A 15,081-nucleotide genomic window follows, 5' to 3' on the forward strand; every position below is an offset into this window, starting at 1 on the left:
ATATGGTGACTGCACCATATACAATAAATTGATTTAACATATTTTAACCTATTTCTGCCCAGCCCACAGGTGTACACATTTTATCCCTTTTGTATATATGCAACGTTGGGCTAAAACAGCTTAAAAGAAATATTCAACTAAGGGCGCAATCCTAACCAATTTTCCAGGACAGACCCAGCTACAGTGCAGTCCCAAGATAAAGTAACAGACATGCCCTTACCTTGAGGAGGGCCCCTCTCCGCTGCAGGATGCAGTGCACACAACAACAACAACAGTATTTATATACCGCTTTTAAAACTAAAAGAGCTTTGTCAGTGCTGGAAAGTTGGTTAGGATTGTAGCCTAAGACTTCTTTAAGTATGCTATCTCTTCATTGGTATGTAGGGCCAGCTTAAAAGAACTTGCAAAATGGCATTTTGTCCCATATTGCTCTTCTGAGCAGAGACACCGGGACAAGCCCAATTCCTTAGGACTGAATTTTTTCCATATTGTTTATAGAGCTTGCCACCTAATTAAAGAAGTTGTAGTTGACTGATTACATCTGAATACATTCACCTAGATTAGAGCAATTGAGCAAACATCTTTTCCTTGTTTTTAGATGGTGCAGGTGCACATTGAAGCAGGTGTCATTGTAAACATTTTCATGTGAGTGGAGGGGAATGCTTCTTCCAAGATGTTGGTCATGGGTAGTTTTTTAAAGTGCTTGTGTAAAATGATTTTACACAACTTTTTTGTGTAACACTTTTTAAAAATCTGGTGACCTGTTTACTCAGGAGTAAGCCATGCAGTGTCCAGTGCGGCTTGGATTCTCCTTAATAACTGACTGAAGGTTGCAGCCCCATTGTTTCTGAAAGCAGCTCTAAGCTTTTGAGAGGCAGGGTGAGAGAGGAATGTGTGGTTTTGAAAATCAGAACACATCCCAGGTCAGCACTAGCTGTGGAGGCCCAGAGAGCAATGTTCTCCTTCTCCATGTTCTCCTCCTGATTAAATTTCTTCATATTCCACTCTGAGAGAGGCCACATACCTCTTAATCACAAAGGTGCCCTTCTAATCAATCACATAATTTTCCCTGTTCTTTCTGTTGTTGCTCAACTTGCAACCCCGACTTAATAAGACTCTAATTCAAAAAAGTTCCTAATAGATACTGGCTTAAAGCCCACCTGGCTGGCTTGACCCCTTGGTACCAGTGGCAGTGACTGTCTTAGCCCAATGTACCATCAGGGACCAGGTGTGTGTGTGTGTGTATGTATGTTGCCATGGCTAAAAGAATGAGCTGTGGATCGTGGGTCTCCTCATTTTGAATCTCACCTCTGCCTTGCTTGCCAGTGCAGACCATTTCCTCTTAAGTCTCAGTCTTCCCCATCTACAATATAGGGGCAACTGCTACTGACCTCACTGGGTTGTTATAAAGATTACACCCATGTGATAAACATGAAGATGTTTTAAGTGCTGCATAAATGCTAACCTGCTTGTTTCTTCCCTGGAGGAAACACACACAGAGCGCACATGTAAGAAAAACCCTGTAGAATCAGGCCCAAGGCTCCTCTAGTTCAATATCTTGTTCCTCAATTACCCTTTAAAGCAGCTCAGCATGTGGCCATATTGCTGCCACTTGTGGCAGCGAATTCCATAGGCTAACAATGCGCTGTGCAGTGCTTCCTTTCCTCCTGCCACTTGGTTTCAGTGGATGATGCAGCATTGTTGGAGAGGGAGGGAAAAACAGTTGTATCTGCTCTCTCTCCACAGCATGCGTCATAATTTCACATGTCTCAGCCGGATTGCTGGCAGCGACGAGCGCATGGCTGAGCTAAATGGCAGGATTCAGCCAAGAGAACCGAAGGTTATGAAACAAAAGGTGCAGCGGTTTTTATAGCTAGGTTTAACCGTACTGTATACACACGCACACACTGTGGGTATCTATATTGATGTGTGTGTGGATGTGACCATGTTGTCTACACGTGTACTTAATTGCATGTGTGTGGCACATACATATAGAATTGTATGCACGTAGAATTGTATGCACTGTGTACAATTCTATACATATAGAATTGTATGCACCGTGTACAAGTAATATTACATCTATTACCCGCATCCCAAAATACACCCTAGTCTTGGTATATAAACCACACTCACATATGCATATACCACCACTGTGTGTTTTGTGTGACACACACATACAGTGTGTTTAGTTGTGTGTAATGTTGCATATACACTCAAATACATCCCTGTATATGTCTAATACAGCCATTTCCAGCCTTTTTCAACTCGCAGCACACTGACAAGGTGCTAAAATTGTGAAGGTATATCTGTTTTTCTCACAATTGACAAAGCACACTGCACTGCCAGCTGGAGGCTCACCCTCCCCCCGGCCCTATAGGTAAATGACCCTCCCATGGCCCTCTTGCAGACCTTCCATGGCACACCAATGTGCTGTGGCACGCTGGTTCAAAATTGCTGGTCTAATGTGTGTGTGTGCTTATCTTAAAAAAAGAAAAGAAAAGAAGGCCTGCAATCCTACAACCACTGCAGGGGAGTAAGAACCCAATCCTATGCATGTCTACTTAGAAATAAGCTCCATTATGCTGATTGGGGCTTACTCCTAGGATAGACCAGGAATTAACTGAGTGTGTGTACAGACCAAGAAGTATGTGTACACACCAGGAATTGTGTGTGTGGATCAGGAATTTGTGTGCGTGCACCAGGAATTGGGTGGGTGGGTGGGTGTAAACCAGAAATATTGTGAGTGGGTGTGTGTACACCAAGAATTGTGGGTCTGTATGTGTGTGTTGATCAGGAGTTTTGTGTGTGTGGATCAGGAAGTGTGTGTACACACCAGGAATTGTGTGTGTGTGTGTGTGTGTGTAGACAAGGAATTGTGGGTTTGTGTGTACATATGCACCAGGAATTGGGTGTGTGTGAATGCACAGACCAGGAATTTTTTGTGTATGTGTAGGCCAGGCAGTGTGTGTGTGAGAGAGAGAGAACTAGGAAGTGTGTGTGTGTGTGTGTGTGTGTGTGTGTGCAGCTTATGGGTGTGTACAGACCACTGTCTGTGGAGACCAGTGTGTGTGTGTGTGGTTTGTGTGCAGAGCAGGGTGTGTGCTGTGGGTGTGTGTGCAGAGCAGGGTGTGTGTTTGTGTGTGTGGTTTGTGTGAAGAGCAGGGTGTGTGCTGTGTGTGTGTGCCGCTGGCCCCGCTCTCCCCCCTCCCGGCGCCAGCAGCGCGGGCGGCAGCAAAGAGCCGCACGCGGCGGAGGGGCGTGGCTTGCGCGGGCCCCGCCTCCGGGCCGGCGGGCGGCCGGGCGGCGCGCGGGGGCTTCTGGGTAGGGCCGCTGCCGCTCGGCCGCCAGGTGACAGTTGCGCCCTCCCGCCCGCCCGCCCGAGGCGCCTCGGAGCGGCGCCGGCGACATGGACGGCCGGGCGGCGGCGGGGCAGGGCGGCCCCGAGGGCCCCGGCCTGGCGCGGAGACCCCCCCGGCTGGCTACGGCGGGGCCCCCGGCGGGCGCAGGAGCAGGAGGCAGCGCCGCCGCGTCCCGCCAGCCCAGCGTGGAGACCCTGGACAGGTGAGGCCGGCGGGCGCCCGGGGGCGGGGCGGGGCGGGGCCCTCGTCTGTCGCACGCAGCACAACACAACACAACATACACACACTTGGGCCAAGACTCCCTTGTTGTTGCTGTGAGAGAGCAGCACAACACACACACACAACACACACGCTCACTTGTGGGATTTGAGGTTGGGGAGGCGAAGGCACCACAACGCACACACACACCACACACACCCTCTTTCTCACACGCTTGTGGGACTTCAGTTGGGGGAGACGGGCAAGATCCCCTTGTTGGTCTGAGGGTGCAACACAACACACACAACACACTCACTTGTGGTGAGAAGTGACTTGTGGGAATTGAGTTGGGGGAGACAGGCAAGAAACCCCCCTTGTTGTCAGTGTGAGTATGCAACACAACACAGTACACACACACTTGTGGGAGTTGAGTTGGCGTGAGGTGGGTGCTAGACCCCTTGTTGTAGGTGTGAGGTTGCAGCCCAACACACTCTCACTCACACGCACGCTCTCTTGTGGGAACTGAGTTGGAGGGAGATGGGAGCCAGATCCTCCCTTTGTCGGTGTGGGGGTGCTACACAGCACACGCAACACACTGACTTGTGATAATTGAGTTGGGGGGAGATGGAGGCAAGGAAACCCCCACTGTCAGTGTGAGGGTATAACACAACACATACACTTGTGGGAATTGAGTTGGGGGGAGACAGGCGAGACCCCTCCCCCATTGTCGATGTGAAGGTGCAACACAACATGCACTCTTGTGGTGTCTGATGGGGGCTGTGCTTGTGAAAGAGCACCATCCTAGGCTTATGTCTACTTAGAGATGAGTCCCATCACTTTCAGTGGGGCTCACTCCCAGGAAAGTGTGTGTCTAGAATTGCAGCCTGAGTGAGTCATGGGTGGGAGTGTCATGTCTTCCCCCCCCCCCCTTTAGTTGTTACTCAAGGGAATTGAGTTGGGGGTAGATGGGTGTGAGACACCCCCCCCCCCAGTTGTTGTCAGTGTGAGGGTGCAGTTTAAACACAACATGCATGGACTCACCTGCATTGTTTGATGGGGGCTGTGCATGTGAGAGAGCACAATCCTGGGCATGTCTACTTAGAAGTCCCATCATATTCAATGGTGCTCACTCCCAGGAAAGTGTGTGTCTAGAATTGCAGCCTGACTGAGTCATGAGTGGGAGTATCTATTTGTTAGGAAGGCTTGTCGCTTCTGTCGGCTGTGGGAGGCTAGACTGTCTGTGTGCAGAGGTGGTGGGTCCCAAGGGGTACCCTCCAGTCTCACCTGGGAAGGCCCCCCCCCAGCTTACTCATGAAATGCTTCCCATTCATAGAAGCAGGTCTGGTGTAGTGACAGTCTGCAGGTGGGGTAGGGCTTCATTCATGCACATTCATACATTCCAGTGCACATGCATGCGCTATAGTAGGGCCCGCGTTTCTGAACACATAAGGTGCCTACAAAAGCTTTGGGTGAGGACTTTTATGCATGCAGAGCGGCTTAGGTATTGATGATGCTAAGAGGAAGTGTGCTTGCACAGTGGTGGTGCTTGTGCTGGAGAACTTCCGGTTGAGATTGTATCCACCCACACTAAAGGAAGTGCTCTTGTACAGCTCGTGTTGATTTTAGTGCTTGTGCTGGAGAACAATTTAGATTGCTCCCAATAAGTACCCCCCTTCCCGTGCGTGTTCCTGTGAATTCATGCACAGTCATTGATACACCAGCAACATTAAACAAAGGATCTGGTCCAGCATAGCACCTGCTTATTTCAGTGCCTCCTGCCCGCACTGGAGGACTTCCTGTTGAGATTTCATCCCTGTGTGTGTGTGTACACATACATACAGTGAATGGTATACTAAAAGGAAGGACTCTTGCACAACTCCCATTTGTTTCAGAGATGCTTGCCCTGAAGAACTTTTGACTGAGAGTGCCTCAAATACATCCATGGATTTGCATGTGCGTACAATACAAGTACATATAAATGCAGCACTGAATTTAATGACTAATGCTGAAAGAAAGCATGTTTGCCCAGCTTCCATTTGATCCAGCAGGGTTGTGCAGGAGAAATTCTAGGAGAGTCTGTGCCCAGTATGATTCTATATTACTCTTCTATGTCCAGTATAAGAACCATAGTATAAATTGTGTATGTGTGTAAGTAATTGGGAGCAAATCAAGATAATATTAAAATAAGAGCATATCGTAAGTGTCTTTGGAACATAGTACATAGGATAAGAAATTGAGCTGTGAACCAGGAATCTCCTGTTCAAATGTTCGCTGTAGGTAAGCCAGCCTCAGGACCCAATCCTATCCACTTTTCCAGTGCTGGTGCAGTTGTGCCAGTGGGGTGTGTGCTGCATCCTGTGGTTGACGGGCAGTCACTGGGGCCTTCTCAAAGTACAGAAACATGTGCTGGGGCTGCACTGTGGCTACATCGGAGCTGGAAAGTTGGACAGGATTGGGCCCCTAGACCAGGGGTGTCGAACATAAGGCCTGGCAGCTGGATGTGGCCCACAGAAGCTTTTTATACGGCCCTCAGGTTTTCAGCTGCTGAATAGTGCTGAGGTGTCACTGCTGAAAGGGCAGTCCACTTGAAAATTGGGCTCTCCCATATTTTGAAATATGATCAAGATTCGTATGTTTTCTCTTTTGCTATTTGTAGCTAATGAGTTCCTAAGTGAGAAAAAAGTGTTTATTTTTGGTTTGATGACATCACTTCTTGCCTAATGACATCACTTCTGGCCCTCAGCAGGCATCATGAATGCTATATGGCCCTCCTTATGAAATGAGTTTGACACCCCTGCCCTAGACCTTCAAATCTGCAAAGTGAGGATGATGGTGCCTGCCTTAATGGCCTGTTGTAATTTAAACAAGTGTTACTGAGATGATTGAGGAGCACTTTGAATACTAAAGTGTTATGCAAATTTAATGTTAATAATACTGTTAATAATTAGGGTTGTTGTTCCCATATAAAGGTAAGCTTTAGCTTACGTACATATGCATATGTACATGCATATTAATATTGGTACTCAAATCAGTTTACAATAGGTCAAGGGTAGTCCACTGTGACAATTAGGAAGGAAACAGTTTAAAACCTGGCAAAGATGAATGTTAATTGTCAAAAGTACGCACTCCAGCCAGCAGGGGACTAGTTATCCCAGCCATAGATGTTAGGGCTTGGTAAATAAAATTCTGCTTCTGACCCCAAATACATACCGTATTTATCGGCGTATAACACGCACAGGCGTATAACACGCATCTTCATTTTAAGAGGGGGTGTAAATTTGCATTCTGTACAACGCCAATCATAAGTAGTGAGGCATTTCCCAAACGTCAGTATTTCTTTGCCCCCACCCCACCTCACCTCCATCTCTTCCCCCACCCCACCTCACCTCACCTCAATCCCTCCCCCTCCCCTCCCCAAAGAAAGGGTCTCCACTTACCATATTCATCAGCTGCCAGCGGCTGTGATAATATGCGGCGGGCGCAGCGCTGACATCACATCACGACGCTGCGCCGCCGCTAGGCACTATTGGGAACGGGATCCCTTAAAGAGGATTCCGTTCCCTGGACATCGGCGTATAACACGCATACATCATTTGCCCCCTATTTTCAGGGGGAAAAAGTGCGTGTTATACGCCGATAAATACGGTATTTGTATACGTATTTGTGAAGTCTGCCCTCTCCCATGGGCTTCGGTTTGATGAGAACAGTTTGTTTTCTGTAGAGAACTGACTTGGAAACATTTTTGCTTGACTCTTTTCCCATCCCATTAGCATTTCTCTTCATGATAGTGGTTGTAGCATAGCTCAGGTTCCTGTTTCACTTTTCAGACTCTGGCACACTCCTCAGTTTTTGATGCCAGACCTTTCTGGCTGTTTCAGGAAATAGTTTTCATGTTTTTCCCAAGTGTTTAAACATTCCAGAATCCTCTCTCAAGGCCTGAAGAATACTTTGTGGGTTATCCAGTCTAAATCCCTGGATCCACTACCATCTTGGTTTATCACTTGTTTTTCCAGCTGCATGTTGCTGATTTCCAGCACAAGAGATGTTTAAACTACTGTAAATCTCCCATTCTTTTTACCCCAGTCATATTTTACCAATATTGGCCTTCCTGCAATGTGTGATTGTTTTTATCTTGAGTGGAAAATTATTTTATATATTGAAGTGCACATCTGAAGTATGCTGCCCTCTTCACCTTTCATCCAGATTTCTACAACTTGAATTAAATATTCCAGGACCCAGAAATATATTTTCCTCCACTAATCAGTGCATTGGTCAAGTTGCAACATTATTGCTGTGATATCGCATATAGGCTTTCCAGTTACAAGCACACGTTCTCAGACAGTTCTACCTTTGATAACACAACCTCCTTTGGTGTTGATTCATTTCAGTGCTCTGTCCCAGCATAATTGACAGCCATTGTAACTAATGGGAGCAGTGCATTCTTGACCATTCAACATCAATTTCCTAATTGCATCAACAATGTCTCCAATAGCACCCTTACATGTAGCACTCAACCTCTGGGGAACATTTTCCCCACACTGTTCAAGGTGTTGCTATACATGTATGTTTATATGTTGCATGTGAGATCTGAAAGAGATGTAACATTGGCATGTAGAGTATCTCTATCTCCTCCAACTTGGAAAATATTTTTGTTTTCCTTGTAAGTGGATCTGGGCAACATTTTTTCATACTTGATGAAAATTTGGTAGGGCTGCCGAGGAGGCAGCTAAGGGCCCAATCCTATCCAACTTTCCAGCACCGGTGCGGCCACAATGCAGCCCCGAGGTAAGGGAACAAATGTTCCCATACCTTGAGGAAGCCTCTGTGACTGCCTCCCCACCACAGGATGCAGTGCAAGCTCCATTGGCACGACTGCATCTGCACTGGAAAATTGGATAGGATTGGGCCCTAAGTTAGCTACCAGTACTTCTGGATTAGCATTTGTTATCAGATAACTTCTTTGTGCATTATGAATCTGTGATTAGCAAAGACACACATGCAATTCCTGTTGTAATACCTTGAAGCAATATTTGGGTTCCTGTTTCAGCCAAACCTTGGCTCAGTTTGGATAATCCTACAGATCATTTCTGAGCACTGGGAACATCCTGCAAACTTGCACATTCTCTTTGTTCATCTTCTCTTACACGTACATACACATTCCCTCCTCCGTTTCTGATTTCCAGTAACCATAGTTTGCTCTGAATTATAAACCAGGGCAACCAACTATGATTGGTGCAAATCTCCACATTATAGTTTCAAGTGCATTTGAAAGCTGTGATTTAGAAACTAGTGGTAGCTATTTGGCTTATTTGAATATCATTGCAAATTGTGGGTAGAGGAAAAGTGGAAATGGAGTTTGGAATCTGTGCATATGGTGGAGGGAGGTGAGTAGGACAAGAAACACACAGTCCTACTTATAGTTCTAAGGATCAGTCAAATAGAGCTGTTATAAGTATATATAAATGTCTAGTATAAGGTTGAAATATTCTTCTAAATTATATTATGTTTTTGTAGCCCCACAGGATCCCATGTTGAGTGGTGTAAGCAACTGATAGCTGCTACAATTTCTAGTCAGATCTCAGGTTCTGTGCCCTCAGACAATGTCTCCAGAGAATATCGGGTAAGTCTTTTAAAGACATTTCTGCATTTATTGTGTATGTAGCGCCACACATGTTCTTCCCTAAAACAAAGTAAAAGGGAATGAGAAGCGAGACTGTTATGTTGCATACAAAACTTATTGAGAGAAAGGTCAAGATGATATTCATATGGGAACCTGTTAGTTACACCAATAGTTATGGTTTTTTTGTGCTAGTGCCATTCAAAATATAAAGTTGCTACTTAATTTGGAACTTGAATGTTATTGATCGTAAGAAAAGACATTTTCACCCTCACTTTGTGATTTTAAAAAGCAAACTTCTGTGTATTCTTTATGTTAAATAGCTGAATCAAGATTTATCTTGTGCTGTTTAAAGCAAAAGTACGTAACTAGTGTTCTCTGTGTTCAGAAGGATGTGGAATCCCCCTAGAAGTAGCACACTCTTTAAACCTTCTGTGAATATAGGTAATTTTCTACCTACTGTATGCTTGAGGATGTATCTTTGGAAGCAGATTTGATCGTGATCTATTTAAAAATTCCCTTTACAGCCTCAAGACACAGTCAGCATGTTGTTCTTATAGAAAAAAGGTTGGCTCTTCTGTATTGTGTGACAGCAAAATACCAATACTGTACTCTTCTTGAGTGTAGGCTGTTTCCTTTCATGAAAGATGTTGGAAAATTTAGCATTATAGATATAACCTAATTATCCACGGATTTCGCACCTGCAGTTTTATCTCCAAGTGATGAGAAGAGCCCTTTAAATTAAAGGAAAAAAGTTGTTTAATGATAGCCTCATTAATGTGAGAGAGGGCAGCCAGTTGACAATCCATCAATCATTCTCTCTCCAGGCACTTAGAATAGTTTCACTCCGAGGCAAGCAACCCCTTCCTTCCCCCTGAGCACGTGAAAGAAAGATAATCACTTTGTTCTGGGTAAAGGGAGGTCACTGGCTCCGAATGAAGCCTTTCTAAGCACCTGGAGAGAGACTTGATTGATGGACCGTTTGTCTGATGACTCTGTTTTACATCACAAAGGTCAGCAAGACTGTTTTTTAAATTGCCTAGCAAATGTACATTGTTTTTTAAATGGATTTGCTTTAATGCAGTTTTTTTTTGCCATCCACATGAGTTCTGGGGAATGGAACCCTCATGAATAAGGAGACTCAACCCGTATAGTCCTCTGTTGTACCTGTCCCAGGGAATCCATGTTTCAGAGCTTGGAAGTAAATGTGCTTCCAAGTTCTGATGAAGTATTCAAAAGTAGAGCATTTTGTTTTTTAATATCCATCATGTTTTTTGGCTACCTGTGCCCGCTGTTTAAAAGGCGGAAATCTTTTTAAAAGCCAAGGTGGGCAGCCTTCAGTCATGGAGCCACTTTGCAGTCATCATGCCCGGCATTGGGTCAGATGGCTCACAGCAGGTATATCTGCCATAAGTATAGCAAGGCTCTGCCCAGGTTGATCCACCTTCCTCCTCCCCAGCAGGTGCAATGTGGACATCTCTATTGCCCCTGCAGTTATATTGGTTAATGGTGTTTGAAGTCAGCAGGTACCCTGTATTTGTATTTCATGTTTTTACTGTATCAGATTCTTTCCATCATGTTCTTGAACGAATAGCTTGGGCCCACGCAGAGCAGGACATATCTGCTTCATTTTCCATCTGCCATTCTCCAAGTGTGGGTGTAGACTGGGAACTACAAGCTTAAATGCCTATTATCTGCTCTTGGAGGACTTGAAAAAGGGGATTGTTTTCTTGTGATTTAAGAAGACTAAATAGGACAGAAATAATTGTCTGTGACTTAAAGTTTTATTATCCCTTTGCTACCAGGAAATTATGAGTAAAGATCTTACTTCGAATAATTTATTGTATCATAAAGATGAGATCCAGAGTCACTTAAGCACCCTTAAGTTCCAGAGAAACCAACAGAACTTAAGTGCATGGTTTCATTGCATCTTAGGCCCATTTAATCATGTGGCTATTGTTTGCACAAAGTTTGTAATTACTGTTTTTTTAAATTATAGGAGAAGATTGAATATTTGAGTTCTGTAATCTTTCTGAGAAAAGTGCATATGCAGAAGCAGCAGAAATATTAGTATGTTCTTGTCAAAGCCCGTCCTTATTTCTCACTATGACTGAAACTTAAAATTTTAAACCATCTGGTAAATAACTGTATAATAATCTCAGTAGCTACTAAGGTATGCTTATAGCATCGGTTATCTGATACAACCTGTTAGTGCAGTAACTCTTGAACTCACTGAAGTCTCTTGATCTGTTTACCCCATCAGCAAACTGAAAGTAAAGTCAAGGGCTCTGGGTACTTTGGGGCTGTTGCTTTGCCCCTGCTTAGCCTTGAGATCAGTAGTCATATAAACAGTTACTAGTCATTAAGATGCTTAAGGAAATACAGTATAAGGTTTCAAGAGATGAGACGATCAGGATTTGAATGCATGACTTGTTGGATAATATCTGTATTTTAACTAACAGGTATACAGGAGGCCTACTATAAGGGTAAGAATAAATGTGGCTATCAGCAACTCAGCCTCTTACCTGTTTGTGTTTTTGTGCTGTGTTGAAAACTTGATGTGCCTCAGTGTTCTTCTTTACTTCATTAATGGTTGTCTCAAACCAGTTGGACCATTTTGCTATGCTGTGCAACAGCTTGTTTGCCATAGAAATGTTTTATGTACATTACAATGTTTTCATGAGCAATAAAAGCCAGTATGTGAAAGGGCAGTATCTTTAAGTTATGTTGGGAATGCATGGTACTAACTTAAGTTTTATTACATTAATTCTGTGACAGAATGGGCCCTCTCAACTGATGCCTACATGCTTTTGACTACAGAGTGCTGCATTAGCAGACTTTATGTGTTCTCTTTGCTAAAGATGTCGTAGGGAGAAGCCCAGGGAAAAAAGCAATAAGTTGTTGTCTGTCCTACTTAAATAAGATTTCAGTTCATGTTTGTGTTTATGCAGGCATTGCCTTAATTGCTAGCCTATTAGTGCAAAATTCAAAACTGGAACCAGAGCTGGGTTCCACTGCAGTGACCGGCATCTTTGTCCCTGAATTGCTGAAATATTTCCTCTGGTGTTTCTGGTATAAAAAAAATGCACAGTTTCTGTTGCCTTCAATTTCAAATCAGCAAAAACATTGAAAGGGTGAGAGATCTTAGGCATTTATTTCCAAACAGATACCCATTTTTTTTTCCTGCTAAAAATCTCCCCCACCCCTCTCCACAATATGCTGCTGAGGGGGAGCAAGAGAGCATAGAACAAGTTGGTAAATAGCTAGTTGCCTGTGGTGACTAAAAATAATCTGTGGGCAGCCTGATTTTCTAGCTGCCAATGGGCATGTGTGGGCACATGTGAACTCATAAAAATGTTTTGAGCTAGTAACTTGTGAGGGTTTATTTGCAAGGCTGCCATAGAACAGAGTTCTGTCGGATAAAAGAGCAGAATAATTTCCACTGAAATCCCAGAATCTTCACTAAGGCCTCTCCTTTCCTGTAATGCTGTCCTCAAAAGGGGTGCAGCTTCCAAACAACTGTGGCATTCTGGAGGGTGAGGAAGTGCCTCTAGCATAGCTCTAAGCTTCCCTCCAGCTACTTGCTGTCATAGTAAAATGCAAGGTAAATCCCAAGTTGAGCTGCAAGGAATATGCCCATTTTGCTTCCTGTGCCAAGAGGCTTTCTTCCATTTAATAGACACGATGTACAAAGGCATGGTGTGCAGAAGCAAATTTTGAAATAAAGGGATGAGATTTGAAAAAGATTGCAATTAACACTCATATTTCTAGGTTTTTACTGTTTCAATTTTAGGGCTTCTGGTTCGCACTGCTTCAGCCTTCTCTTCTTCATCTCTGTGCCTCGTTGTGCAGAATTCAACCATCTTCCTTATTGGCCCCTTTTTTTGTGGGACTGCCGTATCCTCTTTTCCTGTAGTATAATTCAACTGTGTCCACTCTTTCCTGCTTTATTTCTGACACAGGGAAGACTTATTTAAAAGAACACATAAAAAGCTTAAAATGTTGGAAATTCTAATCATCCAAAAGTTTTATTGGCTTTGGGGGGGGGGGGTTTGGGGGTCAGTCCACTGCGCTCTACTTTGTGGAATTATTGAAAAGAGTACTGTGGGAACTTATCCCGTCTCACCCCAAAAGTTGACCCAGAAAGGTATCACCTTCAGTTGCTCAGGCCACGTTGACATTCCTCTGTCTGGAACATTGGTCTGCGCTCATGTTCCTTCATTTAAAAAAAAAAAAAAGATACATGCTTTCAGAGAAAGTCCTTGGATTGAAATAAATGTTTTGCCTGACAATTACTTTGTTTTTTGTTTGTTTTTTTACTGACATAGTAAAAATCGTAAAGTCCCAAGGAAATTTTCTTTTCGAAAGAGAAAAATAAATTCAGCTTTTGGCTTCAAAGATGAACTGTGGTCTTGACTAGTCTGATAACAGCAGCTCCCCATCAGCATTTATAAAGGCCTACCTAGGATGAAGAGGAGCCTCATCAAGGAAACTGTCAACCAGCTGACTCCATAAAAATAAATGTAGTTAAAAAGTTATAGCTTCCCGTGACCTTTTGCTCTGCTGCAGAGAGTTCAGAAAGGTCCTTAGACTTCCATGGAAATTGAACAAATACAAAGAAATTAGAGGGGTGCAGCAAATGGTGTTCTTGGTCATCCCATCGTCACATGGGAAAAATGTTTGTCAGTGAAATCTTAAGAAGCAAAATACCAGAAATGTTTACAACCCAGTCCTCAAGTGTTTTGTTGGCTGCAGAGGTTTGCTCCTTGCAGAGTCAGCATAATGTTGTGGTTTGTGATATTGTAATAATGGACAGATCTCCAGATTGGGATCATTAAAACCGTTAGTAGTTCTTAAAATGTTGTTACTATTTTGAGTGGTGACAGAAAATTGTTTTATCTTCAAATAATTGCATGGTTTCTCTCTCTCTCTGCTGCCATAGTATGCTATAATCTTTTGTTATTTTAAGCATGTGGCCTCCTTTATACTCTGCATTTTCTCTTTACTGTTTTGAAGATTACTTGTTTGAAAAAAAAAGGAAAAAGACAGTATATACTTTGTGTTTTTTGGTGCCTGAACTTGCTGTTATAAAGAGGGAAATGAACACATTCTGATTTCATTTTCCAGTTTAATAAACTGGATCAAAGAGGTGCCAGAACATATACTTGATCTATGGAATGTACCGTACAGACAAACTGACCAAATACATTGATCTTAAAAGTATCTACTGTCTCAATTTTTATTTTACAAAATGCTATCCTTTCACCTGTCATGTGCATGTTTTTTCCCCTGTTCCTTCTGCTTGCCCACTGCTGCATCATGCTATTCAGGAGATTCAGGATGGACACAATGGCTATCCTTCTGACGCTGAAGTTGATCAGGTGGCAAGTTTTACTCACCTTTTGTTCAATAACTAAGTAATATGTAGCTGTGATGTTGGAGCAATCTGTCTAGTCCTAAAAAAGTTGGGAATCATTCTAAAGTATTTTTCTCAGCGCTTCTTTCTGAGGTTCTCTCCTTGGATTCAGGATTTATAACACATAATCACAATTAATTATCTATTAAAGCTAATGGGTAGTTATAGCTGTGTTTTCTAGCACTGTGTTAAGGCACAATTCCAGATTTTTTTTTAGTATGTAGGAAGAAGGTATTGCCAAATTTGTAGTGTCATGAATTCCTCATAAAATACGAAAAGTGATGACTGCGGTCCTGTCCCTTCCAGTGATGTACGGAGATCGTGTTTCAGAACCTTCATGTGTCATCCACAGCCCCTGTGGATGTTGGTTACAAGGGGTCACTACCCTATTATTTACGACATTTGTACCCTGCCCACCAGCCATCATGGCTCCCAGAGTGCCTCAATATAAAATAAAACAATGATAAATCATTACAAACAAAGAGTGGTCG

The 15,081-nt window shown here is 43.5% G+C and overlaps 1 protein-coding gene across 4 annotated transcripts in view; it reads left to right on the forward strand.

Moving 5' to 3' along the window:
• Window positions 1–3,406: 3,406 nt before the first annotated feature.
• The window catches only part of MTMR1 (myotubularin related protein 1), a 52,908-nt gene continuing 41,233 nt past the window's right edge, over window positions 3,407–15,081 (forward strand). The window contains exons 1-4 of one of the 4 annotated variants that reach the window (XM_066640288.1): window positions 3,407–3,561; window positions 9,072–9,177; window positions 11,637–11,660; window positions 14,505–14,555. In XM_066640288.1, coding sequence (XP_066496385.1) covers window positions 3,407–3,561; window positions 9,072–9,177; window positions 11,637–11,660; window positions 14,505–14,555 — 336 coding nt within the window. The remainder of the gene's footprint in view (window positions 3,562–9,071; window positions 9,178–11,636; window positions 11,661–14,504; window positions 14,556–15,081) is intronic. The other 3 variants (XM_066640290.1, XM_066640289.1, XM_066640291.1) reach the window with 3 other exon arrangements.

This window comes from Tiliqua scincoides, chromosome 12 (genome assembly GCF_035046505.1).
Source record: "Tiliqua scincoides isolate rTilSci1 chromosome 12, rTilSci1.hap2, whole genome shotgun sequence".
NCBI lineage: Eukaryota > Metazoa > Chordata > Lepidosauria > Squamata > Scincidae > Tiliqua > Tiliqua scincoides.